This window comes from Dromiciops gliroides, chromosome 1 (assembly GCF_019393635.1).
Source record: "Dromiciops gliroides isolate mDroGli1 chromosome 1, mDroGli1.pri, whole genome shotgun sequence".
Classification (NCBI taxonomy): domain Eukaryota; kingdom Metazoa; phylum Chordata; class Mammalia; order Microbiotheria; family Microbiotheriidae; genus Dromiciops; species Dromiciops gliroides.
In genome coordinates, this window is record NC_057861.1 from 301,343,483 (window position 1) to 301,363,360 (window position 19,878).

The window sequence follows — 19,878 nt, forward strand, 5'->3', positions numbered from 1 at the left end:
GCCCTATTAATAAAATGATCATGTAATGATTGGAATGATGCCACCTGCTGGAGACTTACTGTAGGAAAGCTGCGCCATGAGGAGAAGACATCTGAGGGCAAGCCATGCAGCTTTTCTTTGGTGTCAGGAAGTGATGTTTGCTTGTGGGAGGAAGGGGCGAGGCTGGTTCTCTTGCTTTCTTTCATCAGGACTCTGGTGGAGAGTGGAGCAAAAAAAAAATGTGCTCTCCCTTTGATAGATAGATGAATCTAAGCCTTTCTCTCTCTCTTCACCAAATTCTTATTCACCTTAATAAATTCTTTTTTTTTTCTTTTTTGCGGGGCAATGGGGGTTAAGTGACTTGCCCAGGGTCACACAGCTAGTAAGTGTCAAGTGTCTGACGCCAGATTTGAACTCAGGTCCTCCTGAATCCAGGGCTGGTGCTTTATCCACTGCACCACCCAGAATCCTCTCCTTAAATATGATCTTGATGCCTAAACCAGAAAGAGTTAAAACAGATAACTATAGACCAATATTCTTAGTAAATATTGATTTAAAAATATTAAGTAGGAGACAATAGCAACACATTACAAAGATCATATACTATGATTAGGCTGTATTTATCCCAGGAATTCAGGGCTGGTTCAATATTAAGAATACTATCAACATAATCAATCATGTTAATATTTTTTTAAAAATCAAATCATATGATTGTATTGATAGGTTCACAAAAAGCTTTGGACAAAATACAACACCTATTCCTGTTGAAAATGCTTTCCTTAATATAATTAAGTAGTATCTAAATAAAACAAGAGCAGGGATGAGTAGGCCAAATCAATATAATAATAATAACAATATTACATAAAATAATTTACTTATTCAGTGCTGTAGCAAACAAACTACTTTATAGAGCTGAAAAATAATAAAAGAATTTGGAGGAACAAAAGTCAAGAATATCAAGAGAATGAATGAAAAAAAAGTGGAAAGGGAGTTGGCCTAGCAATGCCAGATCTCAAACTGGCTCAAACTATACTAAAAAGCTGTAGTAGTCAAAACAATTTGGTAATGGGAAAGAAGTAGAAAGGTTGATTAGTGGAACAGGGTAAGTATATGATATATAAAATAAAATGAGCATAGTAGTATAGGGTTTGATAAATTCAAAGACCCTAAATGCAAAGACGCCATCTATGGGGATAATAATTGAATATTTAGCAAAAACTGTTGGGAAAAGTAGAAAGTAGTCTGGCAAAAAGATATAGCATAATATATTATATTTTAAACCAAAACAAGCTCCAAATGATCTAGACATAAAGGGTTACATCATAAACAAATTTGAAAAGTATGGAAGAAATTGTCCTTCAGATTTAGGAATGGGGAAGAGTTCATGACCAAACCAAATGAAATAAATATTTGTAAAGAAGTGTTTAGTACAGTATCTAGCATTTTATAGTAGGTGCTATATACATACTTATTTCCACACAAGAGATAGAAAGGTTCAAAGGAGGGACAATGGACAATTTTGATTATGTAAAATTAAAAAGTCTTTGCACCAACAAAATAAATGTACCTCAAATTAGGGGAGACGCAGGAAATTGGGAGGAAATCTTTGTAGCAAATTTCTCTGATGAAGGTTTTATTTCTAAGTTATGTAGGTAACTGACTCCAATTTATTAGAATGAGCCACGCCGATTGATAAATGGTTAAAGAATATGAATGGGTAGTTTTCAGGAAAATAAATCTGAGCTATCAATACCATATAAAAATGCTTTATCTCACTAATAATTAGAGAAATGCAAATAAAAATACCTCTGAAGTATGACTTCATACTGATCAGACTGACAAAGTTGTCAAAGAAGGAAAATGACAAAATGTTGAAGTAGCTATGGGAAAACAGGAACATTAATGTTCTATTGGTGGTGCTATGAACTGATCCAGCCATTCTGAAAAGTAGTTTGGAATTGTGCTCAAACAGCTCTTTAACTGTGCAAATACTTCAATCTAGAAATATCACTTGTTGTTCTATGACTTGTGAGAAAATAATGGGTTTTGGAACACCCAGAAGGCCCCCCCACACACACACACACTTTATGGGGATTATATTCAGATTGATTGGATTGACTTTGCTGATAGCCTCACTTGAAGTTGACTTGATTGAAACCACACCTGTCTGAGAGCCTGGCCCTCAGGAGGTTTGTTCTCTGAACTCTGACCTTGGGTAAGTTCTACTCATAGACTGCCCTCAAGTCCAGTGAACCAATGGATTTGGGTGATGCTAGCCAATTAGCTTGAAGCGTCTCTCTTCTGGACCCAGAGGAAGTTTCCACACTCAGTTATGCTCTCTCAGGTGCTCTTGGTGGCAGAGGACTTGAAGGAAGAAGCAGGCCAGGCTGAGCTCTATTTTCCTCTAGGCTAGAAGGCCAGGCTAAGCTCCATTCTCTCCTCTAGGCTAGATAGGCCTTCTGAACTTTCAGAGACATATGTGCTCTCTTTACTAATATTTAATATACCTTAATAAATGCTTAATGTCCCCAAACAGGTGTTAAAGCTTCTAATTTATAAGTAACAACTATATTAGGAACCCCAGCTACTTTTCACCAAACTTGGGACAGAAATAAGGTGACCACACATGTAGTTTTACTTGCCACAGTTCTGAAGAAATCAAAGGAAGCAAAAGGACTCATGGTCACAAAGAATTAGAAACTGAGGATATATCCATCAATTGGGGAAAGTCTAGTTTAGGTTGTTATAATTTATGTTTCAAAGAGGAACAAAATGTCATCATTATGTCAAGGTTGGTATGGCTGATCAAAACAATATGAGCTCAGAAATCTCTACCATGGGTTGGGCACAAATAGTCCATATGAACATTTGGAGTGGAGATGTCTTTAAATTTGCACATCTCATATTTCTTTTGAGCTACTGCAATTCTACTTTGCTCCTAGGGGATAGAGCCTTCTTTGCTGTGAGAATGCTGTGCTGGATGGTCCTGTGCCAGTGTCTCCCAAGTCTCAAAGTTGATTCCAAAGTTCTTCAGACAGACCTTGAGAGTGTCCTTGTATCACTTCTTCTGATCTCCATCTGAGCACTTGCCTTGTTCATGAGTTCTCCATAAAATAGTACTTTAAACGAATGTATCTTGGCATTTGAACACCGTGGTCAGCCCATTGGAGTTACATTCTCAGCAATAGAGTTTGAATGCTTGGGAGTTTAGCTCAAGAGAGGACCTCAGTGTCCAGTACCTTATCTTGGCAAGTGATCTTCAGAATCTTCTTAAGACAAGTCAAATGGAAGCAGTTCAGTTTCCTGGAATGGCACTAGTATACAATCCAGGTTTTACAGACCTACAACAATGAAGTCAACACAACAGCTCTGTAAACCTTCAGTCTGGTAAGCAGCCCAATACCTCTTCTTTTTTACAATTTCCACACTTTCAATTATGGTATATGAATGTGACGGTACTGGTATTGTGCTGTAAGAAATGATGAAGGGAATAGTTTCAGAGAAACCTGGGAAAACTTGTGTGAGCTGATGCAAAGTGAAATAAGCAGAACTAGGAGAATAATTTACATAATAACAATAAAATTGTAAAGAAAAACAATTTTGAAAGACTTAGAGACTCTGATCAAGTGTCCAACCACAATCCCAGAGGATTCATGATGAAACATGCTGTCTTTTGTTGTTGTTCAGTTGTGTCTGACTCTTTGTGACCCCATTTGGGAGTTTCTTGGCAAAGATACTAGAGTGATTTCCCATTTCCTTTTCCAGCTTATTTTACAAATGAGGAACTGAGGCAAACAGGGTTAAGTGACTTGCCCAGAGTCACAAAGCAGGTAAGTGTCTGAGGTGAGACATATACATATATTGGATGTGATTAATGGGGGAATTTATTTTACTTAACTATAGTTGTTTACAATGGTTGTTTTTTCTTGCCTTTTCAATGGAGTGTGAAGGAAAGATGGAGGAAGAAAATTTGGAACTAAAAATAAAATAATTTGAATTTAAAAGAAGTTCATGCCTAAGAGAGCATTTAATCATCCTAGATTAGTACCACTCAAGAATCCCAGATGAGGTACACTCCAGGGAACTGAAAAAAATTGAGACATGATGGTAAGTGATCTTTAAAAAAAAGAGGAACAAATTGTAAAAGCACAAGTGTTGTTATTTATTTATCTATCTATCTATCTATTTATTTGTTTGTTCGTTTGTTTGTTTGGGGTTTTTTTGTGTGAGAAAATCGGGGTTAAGTGACTTGCCCAGGGTCACACAGCTAGTAAGTGTCAAGTGTCTGAGGCCAAATTTGAACTCAGGTCCTCCTTGAATCCAGGGCCAGTGCTCAAGTGTTGTTATTTAAAAAAAAAAAAAAGAGGAGAGTATGGAATCTAAAAGCTATAAATCAGTGAGATTAACTCCAATTTCTGGAAAAATTCTAGACTATTTTATTAAAAGAATCAATAGTAAACAAATGAAAAAGGAAGTGTTAATCATATAAAGAGGCAACCTGGTATCATTGAGAACTGGTTACGCCAGACTAACCACATTTTCGATTTTGAAAACATGTTACTAAATTAGGGGAATTCTCAATATAGTTTACCTAGATTATGGCAAAATATTTGATAAAGTTTCTTAGGCTATTCTTTTGAAAAATATAGAGCTATGACTAATGCAGAAATATGTTTAATGTTATTATGTGTATATATATATATATATATATAACCTATATCAGATTACCTGCTGTCTAGGGGAGGGGGGAGGGAGGGGAGGAAGGGAGAAAAATCTGAAATTGTAAAGCTTGTATAAACAAAAGTTGAGAAAAATAAAGAGCTATGTGGGCTGATGATAGTACAATTATGTGCATTTAAACTGGCTTGATGGTCAGGCTGAAAGAATAAGTCAAATGATTTGATGTCAACTTGGAAGTAGGTCTTCTGTGAAGAGCTATATGGATTTGTGTTCAGTCCTCTTCTGTTTAACTTTTTAAAATAAATTATTCTTTATAAAGTCATAGATAGCATGCTTATCAAACTCTTGGATGACACAAGACTGAGAAGGATAATTATCACATTGGTTGACAGGATTCAAAGAGATCTTGGCAAGCTAGACCACTAGCCCAAATCCAGTTAATATGACATTAAGTGGGAATACATTTAAACTCTTACACTAGGCTTCCAAAAATCAACTTCACAAATGCAAGATGTGGGAGGCAGCTAGACAACAATTCATTTGAAAAGGCTTTAAAGGTGTAATTACTGCAAATTTAATAGAAATCGGGAGTGTGATATAGCCACCATAGTTAATGCAGCCATAAACTGTATTGAGATGAGTATCGAATCTAGGAATAACAAGAGTCAGTCCTGCCATACTCTAAACCTGGTTAGACCACATTTTTGAGTTTTGGAGTATTTGAATCTGGGTGGCACATTTTTTTTTTTTTTTGGTGGGGCTGCAGAGGAGGGAGGGTGGGGAAAGATATTAATCATTTCAAAAGCATCTTATAGAGGACTACCAGGAGCTCATGCCATAGGAATTAGGTATGTTTAGCCTGAATTAGTAAAGAGTTAGGGAAGGACATGATAGTTCACTTTAAGTATCTGAAAAACTGTCATGCTGAAGAGGAAACAGATATATTCTCCTGAGCCACAGAGGACAGAATGGGGTTGGGGTTCCCTGGGTAGAAGTTAAAGAAAAATTTAGACTTGATGTTAGGAAGACACTTTCTAGCAATTAAGAATTATCCATAAATGGAATGGACTGGATGGGGAAGGTAATAGGTTTCCCCCTCTTTGGAAATCGTAAGCAAAGGCTGCTTGGCTGTTTGTTGGGTATGACAAGGCTCCCCTAAACAAGAGGGTTTTCTAGTTTGGCTATGAGTTGGCCTCAGTAGCTTCTGAGGCTGAGATTCTGTGATTCTGTTAAGTGTTTCAGGGAAGGCAGTGGTACCTGAATTGAACCCTGAAGAAAACTGTTCTAAGAGATAAGAAGTACCATCCCAGTTCTTGAAAGGTAGCCAAGATGGGTTATTCATATTACAGGTTTATGAGCTTGACTTTGATTCTTGGCAAAATTCTAGAACATGTTATTAAAGGGATGGTTTATGAGCACTTTAAAAAGGGAGATGGCAATCACTAAGAGTCAGCATGAGCTCATCAATAACAGATCATAGGATGTAAAACTAGATGGAACCTTCTTCGCATTTTAATTTTATTTCCTGTTTTGGTAGGATGACTAGTCTGATAGATCATGGCAATGCCATAGTTATACCTGGATTTCAGCAAGGCATCTGACAGAGTTTAGCAGAATATTTTTGTGGACAAGATGAAGAGTTATAGGTTGGTGATATAGCCACCATAGTTAATACAACCATAAACTGTATTGAGATGGGTATCAAATCTAGGAATAATGAGAGGCTGGTTCAGAATACAGCTAGCTAGGTATAGAGTAAGTTGAATGACCAGACTCCAAAAGGAATGACTTATAGATCAATGGTAATAATATGGAAGGGTAGCTTCAGTGGAATACCACAGAGCCCTATGTGTTAATCTTTAATCTCATTGTGATAAACCTTTTTTTTTTTTTTTGGGTGAGGCAGTTGGGGTTAAGTGACTTGCCCAGAGTCACACTGCTAGTAAGTGTTAAGTATCTGAGGCCAGATTTGAACTCATGTTCTCCTGAATCCGGGGCTGGTGCTCTATCCACTGCACCACCTAGCTGCCCCGATAAACCTTTTTTAAAAAAATGATTTGGATAGAAGCGGGTAGTATCCTTATTAAATTTAAGCAATATACACATATAGCTTTACACTTAAGTTTTTAAAAATCACCTATGTAAATACAGAAGGGAAACTTGGCTAAACATTGATTCACTTGGAAAAGATTCAGGGGTATAACTTCAATGAGTCAATGCATTTAGCTCTAGGTGCCACATTTTAGGGAAGATAGTGAAAAACTGGAGAACATTCAAAGGAAAATGAGTAGACTGCAGAAGACTGACTTATAAGAAACAATTTCTGTCTTTATTTTATTCTTTTTGGGATAAAACACATTTCTATAACATAGCATAGTAAAAAAAGATGATTACACATGAAACTGCAAATTTATTATATACAAATTGCTATTCCCTTTAAATATACAATAAATTTATCATATCAATTTCATTGTTTTTCTTTTTTTCCCCTTTTCTTTCTTCTTCCCCCCCTCCAAACCCTAGAGATTGCTACCATTAGACACAAATAGATTTTATTTTATTCATTAGTCAACTTTTTTTTATAATGAGGAAGAGGGATGAGCTTTGTTTTGCTTGGCACCGGGGACAGAACTAAGGAGAGTGAAAGGAAGTTGCAAATAGGTAGTTTCCAGCCCAATACAAGGAAACATTTCTAAATTGAGTTATTCACAAGAAGAATGGGCTATCTAGGAAGATGCTGAACTACCCCCTCAGTACTAAGTAGACCAGTTAGAGGCTCCTATTCCTTGTAGGGGATAATCCAGTTAGAATTTTCACTCAGTTAAGAGTTGGCTTAGAATGAATGAGTGAATGAAAAAAAAATTGTTAGGCACCTAATACGTCTAAGGCATTTGCTAAGGGCTGGAAAAGGCATCATTTATTGGTTTAAGGTGTGAGATACATGGAAAAGCCCCATCGTCCTTAGGGGACATGAGTCATATGGAAAAGTCCCATGATCCTTAGAGTGCAGCAGCCAAACAGATTGTAATTCATTTCCATGGGTAAAATCAGATCCCTTTTGGATGTTGAACCATTTGACTATGCCAAGGACTTTGGCTATGAGAACTTTCTTTCCTGGGTCTTCAGTAGCTATGGCTGCTGAGGAGTTGGGGGAAACAGCTACCAAGCTCTTCAAGAGTTGCTTCTAGAGGAGTGTTTCCAGAGCCAGCTCTCAACAGTGAGAGTCAATTGTTAAACTTTCAATGTGAGCATTTATACCCCAGAAATATGAGTTTGATTTAATACTTTGTTGATTGTCTAGAATTAAGAAAGTTTTAATAATGCAGATTAGATTTAAAAGTGTGTGTGCATACATGTTCCTATTCCCCCCTCCCTCCAAGTATAGTTGCTAAACATTTACCAGCACAGCCCCATCATTGCCTAATAGCATTGCAGAAGAATGGAGTCATTCCCAGACTGGAAGAGAATAATAATATCATAATACAAGGATAATAATAATGACAATTATAATCTAATGACAGATAATATCATCATAATAAGATAATGGCGATAACAGTGATGATGATGATGAAAACTGGCATTTATATAATGCTTTAAGGTTTTTGAAGTATTTTACATTTATTATCTCATTTATACCTCACTATACCCTGGGGTTTCTTACAGGCCATTTCCAAGCCATGCTGCACTCCAGTCACTGTGCTTAATTAACCCCTTCAACATCCCACAAAATTTTGGACTCTCGGACCACCTTAGGCTCTGAGAGGTAAGTTTTCACTTTATCTTGCCCAGAATCAAGGGTCCACCTCATTACCTAGCCATTTCCAAACTATCTGTACCCTTCCAGCTCCCCTTTGTGTGAGCTAGAGTGTAAGTTCCCTGAGGCCAAACATGGTACTGTTTTCTTGTATTTGTATATCTAGCACTTGGCATAGTTTCTGACATAACAAGCATCTGATAAATGCTCTACCATTCATTCATTCATTCATTCATTCATTCATTCATTCATTCATTCATTCATTCCTTGGATGATGGTTGATGGGACTAGGGTAGAAATGGGGACAGTGACTCAGGGATTTGGGCTACTCCCTGTACTTTTGGGCTTATCTGCCTAACAATGACAGGAGGTCAGTGATTCGTGGTAGAGAAGATGGTGGACTCTTGGATGCTCACCATTAGTTGTATGGTGGAAAGAACAAAAACCCAAAACATTGGAGTATATTTAAGTTAGGAGACCTTGATTCTAGCCTTGCCTTTGCCAAAAATAACAGTATGACCTTGGACAAATCTCTTCCCTTTAATTCTTAGTTCCCTCATCGGTAAAATGAGAGGATTGAATTATATGATATTTAAATCCCTTTCAATTCTAAAATTCTATGACCATGACCTCAAATTTCTAACTGGAATATGTAGGCTATGTAGTCAATTGGAATATGCAGTCAGGAATTTTTCTCAATTAAATTGCACTTAATAACTATTTACTTGGACAGTTAGGTGGCAGAGTGCTCCACCTAAAGTTAGGAAGACTCATCTTCCTGAGTTCAAATCTGGCCTCAGACACTTATTAGCTGTGTGACTCCTCCAGGCAAGTCACTTAACCCTGTTTTCCTCAGTTCTTTATCTGTAAAATGAGCTGGAGAAGGAATTGCAAACCACTCCAATATCTTTGCCAAGAAAACCCCAAAAGGGATCACAAAGAGTCAGACATGACGGAAAACACTCAACAACAACAACAACAAGAAGTATGTACAAACAAGCTTTATAGAGCATTAGAGAAAATAGAAAGAAGGTACTAACCTGAAGGGGGATATGAAGATTTCTGATAGAAGAGGGAGTTCTATCTGGGACAAGAAGGAGACCCGGAAGCCAGGAGGCAAAGAGGAGGAGAGAGAATTCCAGGCATGGGGGACAGCCATTGAAAATGTTGGGAGACAGAAAATGGAATATCTTGTGGGAGACCCGGTAAGGAGGTCAGTATCACTGGATACCAGGGAATGCCCGAGGGAGTGAAAGGTGTAAGAAGAATGGAAAGGTATGTTTGTGTGTGTGTGTGTGTGTGTGTGTGTGTGTGGTTCAAGTTATGAAGAGCTTTGAATGTTAAAGAGAGGATTTTACATTTGATACTGGAGGTGATAGGGAGCTACTGGATTTTATTGAGTAAGGGTCAGACATGGTCAGACCTGTGTTTTAGGAAGATCACTCTGACAGTTTAAGTGTAGGACGGATGGGAGTGGAGAGAGATGGCAAGGACACCAACCAGCAGGCAAAGCATGAGCTAGTGAGAGCCTACAACAGGGGTGCGGCAGTGCCAGAAGAAAGAAGCGGGGGTGGGTTGGAAGAGATCTTAGAGAAGATAAACTCCAACATCCCTATTTTGCAAGGTGGTGGCATGGCCTGGGCCTGGCATCAGGAAGACCCGACTTAAAATGTGACCTGAAAATAAAATTTAAAAATGTGACCGTAGAGACCTATAGGCTGTGTGACTCTGGGCAAGTCACTTAACCTCTGCTGGCCTCAGCTTCCTCATTTGTAAAATGTGGGGAAATAATAGCACCTACCTCTCACAAAGAGAAACAAGTCAGATGGTAAATGTGAAGCTACTTTTATATAGTAGCTACTCTATAAACGTTAGCTATTATTGTCATTATTAATAATTACCTTAGAAACAATTTCCTCTAACCCCCTTACTTTTACGTGGGCTGCTAGGTGGTACAGTGGATAGAGTCCCGGGGCCTTCAATCAGGAACATCCGCGTTCAAATGTGACTTCAAATGATTACTGGCTGTGTGACCCTGGGCACATTCTTAACCTGTTTTCCTCATCTGTGAAATGGGAACATTAAAAGTATCAACTTCTTACAGGGTTGACGTAAGGACTCAGTGATGCGTTCGTTATCTGTAAAGTTTCTTTGCTACTGTTATTATTATTATTGGGAGCTTAGAAGCCATCCACCTCATTTTACTGATGGGGAAACTGAGTCCAAGAGGGGTTAAAGTGCCTTGCCAGATGTGGTCACCCGTGGCAGAGGTGGAATTCGAATCCAAGTCCTATGACTCCCAATTCACAGTCCAGGGGGATCCGCTCTACCCTAGCCAGGGGGTGGGGGGGTGGAGGGGGCGTTGGGAAGGATTGATGCCTGCCGAAGTCATCGCTTCTTCCGCGTCTTTCCCGGTCCTGCCCCATGTCCTCTCTGCCGGCCCCAGTCCCCACGGGGGGCTGTGGTCCCCGAAGCGTGCCCTCCTTCCCCTCTCGTGCGCCGGGCCTGAGTTCTGAGCGGCCCCGGGGCACCCCGCCAGCACCCCACCCGGGCCCGGGAGCGCCGCCCCCTAGCGGAGCCGGCTGGGAGGGGCGCCCCGCCCCGCCGCCCGCCCGCCGGCCGGTAGCTCAGCTTCAAGTTAATTGCCGAGCGGGCTGTGGCGCGCGGGGCTGCGGAGCTGCTGCTGCTTCCGTCCGCTCGTCGGTCCGCTCCTCCGTCCACTCCAGCTTCTTTCTGTCTTGGAAGTCACACGCGGCTCTTCCTCCTCCTCATCCTGAGAGAACCATGTCCAGGCTCAGCTGGGGCTACTGCGAACACAACGGTGAGAGAAACGAGTGGCGCTAACTTGGAGGAAACCGAGCCCGGGCCGGGGTTTCCAACTCTGCGGAGCGCGCGGCTGGCTCTGCTCTGAGTGCCTGGGGGCACGCGCTGCGGGAGGCTGGGAGGGGGTGCGGGCTGCGGCGATGGGCTGCGGATGGCGGGTAGAGAAGGCGCAGCCCTGGTCCTTCTGTATAGTTGGAGAAAACTTTCTGGTTCCTCATTAGTTGGTTTGCAAAACCCACACCCGGGGAAGGGCTGGCAGGGTCTGTGACGTGTTGCCGTGAAAAGCATTTTTTTTCTTTTGGTGAGAGTTGGTATGTGTCATCATTGTCATGGTTACAAAACCCCATCACTAAATAATTTCCTGAAATGCTTACTAACCTTTACTTTGTAGTAACTGCTTTCTAAAGTCAGAAGTTCTAATCGGATCAAATCAAACTGCAATCCTTTTTTTTTTTTTTAATGAATTGAGGCATGCCATCTGCCAGGCATTTCTCAGCGCAGGGTCAGATATGATGTGTCCAGGCCATTGCAACATGCAGAGATTTAAGGGACTCTTTTTGCTTGGAAAGAGGTGCGGGGGCCCTTGCTGGCAGCTGGGACTGCAGAAGAGTTGGGCACACAGCAGTCTGGTTAACGGTTATGCCCATTTCCTAAGTATGCCATTCTTCCTGTGAACCGATGCTGCTGCTTTGGTCCTCTTTCTTAACACTTACTACCCCCTATCGAAATTAAGGATGACTATTTGTAAATCTCCAGTGAAAGCATAGATTTCACGGATTGAAACAACTCCCTACATGTTTTTTCCTGTAGATCCTAAACTTGCTGGAGTAAAACAATAATTCTAGTTTTTCTACTTTAAATGCCAGTACTAATCATCACCCGGTGAATTCATGTTGTGTGTGTGTGTGTGTCAGGCCATTATATAAATGAACCAAATATTGGTTGTGTTTTAATATCTATGTTTTAATATAAAATGTATATTATATATATATATATATATATTTTTTTTTTGCCAAAAGTAAAGCTGTAAAACAAAATTCAGTTTCCTTTGTTGTGCTGTGTGTGGTATGGTAAATAGTAAACTGCAGAATGAACACTAGGGAAGATGGAAAGATGGATTTATTTTCTAATTAGTGTTATACTCTGGAGTTTGTAATGAATGTGCTAGTTAAGTTAATGGCAGCAGGTGAAATTTAGAAGTATAATTTAATGAATGCTATTATTTTAGAGAATTTCTTCCTAGCTGAGATCTCAATTACACTTTTATATTTGGCTAATTTCACCTCCTACTTTGAAAGAGAAAAATTCCTTTCTCTTCATTTCCCTCTCAGCTGGAATTTTTATTATTGTTATATATTTGTTACTAGATGCCAGCAGTATGCTTATTGCTTAGAAGGGAGTAAAAAAAAAAATCCCCCTGCTCAGTAGGGTATTGATTAGCTAGTGATGAATGAAAATGTATGGCCTCCAGAGAAGCTCATGTTCTTTTCTAAACTCATTTGTCAGGCCTAGAAAAGTTTTGAACAAAGGAAGAACTTGAATCTCTGCTTTAGACTGTAATATATATGACCTCTCTCTTTTAAATCCATTATGGTCTTGGACAGAGTATCTGAAACTGGATCACTAAAAGGGCATTTAATAGGTTTTATCTGTTGGTTTTGGTCTTGGATATAGAGCATTCATATAACAAGAATTTAGAATTGAATTCAGCTAGTGAGAGATAGTTCTTGAGTTGTTCTGGGGAAACCACTACATAACTCTTCTCTGAAATGCTGCATGTCACTTTTAAATGTGTTTTAAATCATATGCTCTAAAAAAAAAAGAAAGCATAACTTCTTTAAGCAAGTTTGCTAGTACAGCAAACTCTATGCAATAGTTAATAGATAACCTTTGGCATTAGATGCAAAGTAGCTTATATACTAGTTTTGACCTTCAAAGGGCTTCAGATTAGAAAGGAAGTCAGTGGGCATGGAAATCTCTGGAAAAAAGATACAGGACAGTATTTCTATGCTATGTATGCATCCATCTACAAACCTAATTTTCTTCCACTTAAGCCAAAGCTTGTCAACCATTGGAACTGCAGTTCTGGAAGTTTCCAACTCATAAAAACAAGTACAAAAAGACTGGACTGTTATATAGAGGCATTTGATTAGAGATCTAAATGAGCAACTAATAAGGTAACTTAATCTGTCCTCTCTGATAAGTCAAAAGCAGGTAATTGAAGGCTTTTGACCAGCAAAGTTTCTACTTAAGCTCACTGGGTAGGATCTAAGTTCAATGGGTAGGATCCACACCTAAAGTAAGCTGAAAAGCCTTTTAGCTTGAAATGATATGGATAGCTGGATTGACCTTGAGGAAGCATAAAAGATCCCTTCTTAGTGTAGGATAAAAGAAATCATGGTGAGAATATAGTTGAAAGTTGAGTCTATCTAGGGTGTTTGATTTTCTTTAAATCTTGCTCTAACTTATCTTTTATACAAATATTAGTACTTATGAATTATGCTTTATTATTTTAATAAAGGGCTAGCTTATTTTAATAGAAAAAGCATCATTTGCTTACTAGTATGTTAAATACCCTTCTGTCATTTATCCTTGGCAGGGAATAATTTAGTCACTTAGCTAAAAAAAAGAATTAAAATTAGCTACCACCATTCACAATTGATGGTTGCCATGCAAATTGAAAGCATAGAGTCTAGGAGAAAATGTATAGCTTCTCAAAGTATTTCCTTGCAAGCCCAACCCTATAAAGTGAGTTTCAGCTATTTAAATGACTGTACCTTCCCTACTGATTTTGTTGAAGATAAGAGATAGGCTTTCAAAACAGTACTGTCCTGGTAATATACCTGCTCTGTTTGGAAAAGGCTAACATTCAGTTTCTTAGAACAGAAAAGAAGGCACATCTCCCAATAATGGCTTTTGGCTTTTGGGTTTTCTTTGAAAGTTTGGCTTCTTTTTTTTTTTTTTGTCAGGGCAATGGGGGCTAAGTGACTTGCCCAGGGTCACACAGCCAGTAAGTGTCAAGTGTCTGAGGCTGGATTTGAACTCAGGAACTCCTGAATCCAGGGCCAGTGCTTTATCCACTGTGCCACATAGCCGCCCTCTAGTTGGGCTTCTTTTAAAGAACATTTAATAAACTTGTATTACCTCCTCATATACAAAGGGAAGATATTTTAAAAGTTGTATTTGAAATTTAATTAGGGAAAACTAAAGGGTTTTATATAGATAATGAAAAAATGTGGTAAGCTACAACTAGACAGAAATCTCCTTGAGGTCAAGGACCATTTTATTCCTTTTGTGTGCCCCTTACCTCCTAGGACATGGTAGTTCTCATAGGAGGCCTGAATAACTGATCTATCTCTATATATAATATGTATGTATAATTAACGAATGAATGAACAAACCAAGTTACTTCCTGTTGTTTTTTTTAATCATAGGCCCAGTTCATTGGAGTGAACTTTTCCCAATTGCTGATGGGGATTATCAGTCTCCGATTGAGATCAAAACCAAAGAAGCGAAATATGACTCTTCTCTCCGGCCTCTCAATATCAAGTATGATCCAACCTCAGCTAAAATCATCAGCAATAGTGGCCATTCCTTCAGTGTGGACTTTGATGATTCAGAAGACAAATCAGGTTGGTTTGAGGGAGGAAGGAAAAATATATTACATTGAGTTTATTTTGTTGTTGTTGTTCAGTCATATCTGACTCTTTGTGACCCTGTCTGGGATTTTCTTAGCAAAGGCACTAGAGTTCTTTGCCATGTCTTTCCCCAGCTCATTTTACAGATGAAGAAACTGAGGCAAACAAGGTTAATTGACTTACCCAGGGTCACAAAACTAGTACGTATTTGAAGCTGGATTTGAATTCAAATCTTCCTGACTCCAGGCCCAGTGCTCTATCCATAGTGTATGCGTGTGTGTAAAACAGTTGTATTTATGTTAAGCTTTAATACTGGTCTTAATTTGTAACTATGACCACTTAGTATTCAATACCATGGAAATGTTGACAATTCAATGTTACTTCATAAAATGATACCTTTTTTTCCCTTTAAAATTCAAGTTATCACATAGAATTTTTAGCTGGGAAGAACTTTGGAGACATCTCTCAGTCTACAGGTAAGGAAGCATAAGCGACTTATCCGAAGTCACATAGTAAGTGGCAGGGGCACTAAAGGCTGGGAGAGGTTAAGTGACTTGATCAGAGTCAATCCCATCTTCTCACTTGCAGACCAGTCAGTTCACTTTTCACTGTGCTACTGTAGCACTGTAATATTAATTGGAACACATGCCTTCCATCTGAATAGAAAGTATTAGGATTTTAATTTTTTTTTTTAGTGAGGCAATTGGGGTTAAGTGACTTGCCCAGGGTCACACAGCTAATAAGTGTTAGTGTCTGAGGCTGGATTTGAACTCAGGTACCCCTGACTCCAGGGCCAGTACTCTTTGCTCCTTAGTGGATAGTTTTAACTTTCCATGGAGAAAAAGAAAAGGTATCATTTGGTGGCAATTCTTTTAGTGATGATGATGTTCTCCTGAGCTGGGTGGTTCTCAGGTAACAGACACAGAGTTCATCTTTGTAGATTTTCCAGTTTGTTAATATCATATAGGAATTTAAGCTTTGCTTCCTTAGCTTAAAGGTCACCTCTACATCCTTTTGCAAAGCCAAATAAATATAGAATACATTGCATAGTGCTGTCTTCCTTTAAATGAACAGTTCTTGTTTCCTCGAAAGCTCTGTGTATATGCGTGTGTATGTGTGTTTATAATTATAAGGATTGTCAAGGAAACAGGTCATTAAAATTAGGCTATAGATAACAGAGAAAACTATATAAAAATTGTACCCAGAGATATTTCTTGGGATTTCTGAAACCCTTTTAAAAATTAGCATTAAAAATCAAATAAAATGCCATCCTAATTAGAAAAAGAAGTTTTAAAAAGATACTATTCATTGGAAAAAAATTTCCTCTTATTTAGAGAAAAGTTGCTATAGTTTAGCAATAATGTCCTAGATTTATGTATACGTTTGCAATTGGCAAAAGTTACCAGCCCTCACAAATTTCCTTCACATATTTTCCAAATTCACAGTGGCAATATATCTTTTGCCAGCACATAAATAAATTGGAGTACTGGACTCTATCTATAGCCTTCATTTCCATTTTTTATTTCACACCCATTTCCTATAGAATCAATCCAATTCCTTTCCAACTTTCATCTTCAACCTTTTAAGCTAATTGGTGTGCAATGAATAACAGCTATGTCATAGATACACTCTAAGGTCTTTGAGTAAAGGCTCTAAATACAGAGTATATATTGTTATGATTATTATTGCTATCAATAATGTTTTTTTCTTTTTTCATTTTTGGTGTTTTCCTTTATTACTGTGAATGATAATAGTATTTAATGCCTTTTTTAAAAAAAGTATTTCAAGTCACTTGAAGCCTGGCCATCCTCTTTTTGTTTTAGGATAATAATTGCTTAGATTGTATGTTACCTAAAAGTTAACACTTTGTTCTGTCCAAAGATACATTATATTTCATTGGAAAGGGCCTGTATTATCTTCCAGAACTGATGTTGGGATGTGAGCTTTATAACACCTGTGTCAAACTCAGATAGAAAAGAATCCCTGCTTGCTACATGTTGATTGTGAAAACCACAGATTATCTTTGTTGTATTATATTTTTATTTATTTTGTCAAATCTATCCCAGTTATATTTAATCTGGTTCCTGGGACTGAGCTGTATAAGGAGAGAAAGCAAAGAGAATCTAGTGGCAGAATTATGCAGCTCTGGGGAATCTAGTTACCTGGGTATCTTTCCCTCTGTGCTTAGGTTTATGTTCCCCTTTGGAGAGTCTCATGCATTTGTCTGGGCTGTAAGCTACATGAGGTCCTAGGGTCAGAATGCATCAAAGTGCTAAACAGTGATTATTTTATGTCCCAAAGTCTACATTCATGACAAGTTCCTGCAGGGCAGAGAATATTTCCATGCCGACTTTGTATCTGTCTCCCTTCCTAGCATAATGCCTGTTATCTAGGAGGCACTTATTAAATGCTTGTTCAGTTGAACATCTTTTTAGCCCTTTACTATTCTTTTAGGTGTCACTGTGTCAGAGGTCAGGATATCCTGATGGTCAGTGTTCAAGGAACCCTGACAAGAAACCAACAACATACTAAGAAAGTTCCCCTTATTCTTGTAACTCTAGAATTTGTGGAACTGGGACCCTGACAAGCGAGGGTGCTCTTTGATAGTGGGGGATAGTGTTGGACACTTATTAGCTATATGACTCTGATCAAGTCACTTAACCTCTCCCAGGCTTTAGTGTCCTCATCTGCAAAATAGAGATAAAAATACCTAATTCGGCGGGTTCCAAATTGATGAGATCACAGACAGACCCATTTGAGCACATGTACTTGTCATTATTATAACTTTCCTTGGAAAATTTACAGGGCCAAGGCTTTAGTGACTCCTGAGGCTATATAGCCTCTACTGGAAAGAGCCTTAAGTCAAGGGGGAATAAAATAATTATGAAGATAATAGCTCACTTTTATAAAAGCATTTTAAGGTTACAAACTTTTCCCTTTATTTATTGTTTTGCCAATTGTCTAGATGTTAAAAAGTGATGAAGAAAATGTTAATAATGCAGGTTATACTTAAAAAGGTGTCCTGTATACATTTTTTGAGGAGACAATTGGATTGTGGAACATTTACTAGCACTCCCCCTTAATGTTTCAAATAGCAGAAACCTGTGAAGGTTACATGCAGGACAAGGAAAGGAGATATGGAATTCCTTTTTTTTTCCATTTTTCTACTTTAAAAAAATCATCAATTTTTTTTTTTTTTGGTGAGGCACTTGGGGTTAAGTGACTTGCCCAGGGTCACACAGCTTGTAAGTGTTAAGTGTCTGAGTCTACATTTGAACTTAGATCCTCCTGACTTCAGGGCTGGTACTCTATCTACTGTGCCACCTAGCTGCCCCTCATCAATTTTTTTGTTTTGTTTTGTTTTTTTGCAGGGCAATTAGGGTTAAGTGACTTGCCCAGGGTCACACAACTTGTAAGTGTTAAGTGCCAGGCCAGATTTGAACTCAGGTCCTCCTGACTTCAGGGCTGGTGCTCTATCCACTGTGCCACCTAGCTGCCTCTCATCAATTTATTTTTGACATCTTTTTTTAAAAAATGTTGAATTCCAAATTCCCTTCCTTCTTCCAGCCCTCCCCCCCAATTGAAAAGGCAAGCAACATCATATCAGTATAAATCTTTTTACAAAAAAACTGTGTAAGGTTGGTAGATGGTGCAAATATTACGATTACTATTTGGTATCTGAGATTTGTTTATTTATTTAAAGCATTTTTTAATTTAAAGTTTTGAGTTCCAAATTCTATCCCTCCTTCCCTCCTCTCTCCCACCCCCTTCCTGAGGTAAGCAATCAAATATCGGTAATACATGTACAAATCTGTAAAACATTACCATATTAGTCATTTTATATAGGAAAAATCACATAAAAGAAAGAAAGTGAAAAATTAACATGCTTCAAAGTCTGTATTCAGTCAATATTAGTTCTTTCTCTGGAGGTGGACAGTATTCTTTAGTCCTTTAGGATTATCTAGCTAAGTCATTCACAGTTCTTCAATGAACAATATTGCTGTTACTGTGTACAACATTCTCCTGGTTCTTCACTATACATTAGTTCATGTAAGTCTTTACAGGTTTCTCTGAAATCATCCTACTTGTTATTTCTTTTAGCAGAATGATATTCCATTACAATCATATACCATAGCTTGTTTAGCCATTCCCTAGTTGATGGGCATCCCTTTGATTTCTAATTCTTAGCCACCATGAAAAGAACTGCTATAAATATTTTTGTATAAATGGTCCTTTTCCCTTTTTTGAGATATCTTTGATATAGACCTAGCAGTGGTATTGCTGGATCAAAGGATATGCACAGTTTTATAGCCTTTGGGCATAGTTCCAAATTGTTACAAATATTATTACCCTAGTATAAAAGTGGGATATGAAAACTGAAGCTTAGAGAAATTAAGTGACTTGTTCAGATCATATAGCTAGTAAGTGTTAGAACTGGGACCTAAATTTAGATCATCTGACTCCATCCTCACCCGTAAGGATGGAAGTACAGGAAACTTAGGAGGGTGAGCAAAAGGTCCTGATGAATGAAATGTTTAAATTCAAGCCTCTGCCTGGGGTTAACAAGCCTTGAGAAGGGGAAGATACAAGAACTGTCATTTTGTTCATCCTGGCATTGCCCAGAAGGTACAACTCTGAAAAGAATAATTGGGAGTGGAAAGTAACGCAAATAATTCCTCTGGGAGAGGGGAAAGGAAACAAGACCAGCCTAAACAGATAGTTAATGCAGCAATAGGCATGCCTTGAGGCAGGCTTGTAACATAGGCAGGGTCACTGACACAGGAGGAAGTGGTAGACCACCACTGACTTGGTTTGATAAGGAACCTTTGCCGGGCCCAGCTGGTTCCCCACCAGCAGTACATTGTAAAGCTGGTCACTCACCCCACAGAAAGGGAAGTGGCAAGGAAGAAGCCTAAAGGGAAAATGCTGTAATTACAACCAGGAAGACAGAGAAGTTAATCTGTGGGATGACAAGGTAGTGGCTACTAGTTGGCAGTAGCACTA

The 19,878-nt window shown here is 38.5% G+C and overlaps 1 protein-coding gene across 1 annotated transcript in view; it reads left to right on the forward strand.

Annotated features, from left to right (window-relative positions):
* The first annotated feature begins 11,032 nt into the window (after nucleotides 1-11,032).
* The window catches only part of LOC122734390 (carbonic anhydrase 13), a 44,776-nt gene continuing 35,930 nt past the window's right edge, over nucleotides 11,033-19,878 (forward strand). Inside the window, exons 1-2 of the mRNA XM_043975185.1 lie at nucleotides 11,033-11,234; nucleotides 14,671-14,868. Of these exons, the coding sequence (XP_043831120.1) occupies nucleotides 11,198-11,234; nucleotides 14,671-14,868 (235 nt within the window). The 5' untranslated portion in view covers nucleotides 11,033-11,197. The remainder of the gene's footprint in view (nucleotides 11,235-14,670; nucleotides 14,869-19,878) is intronic.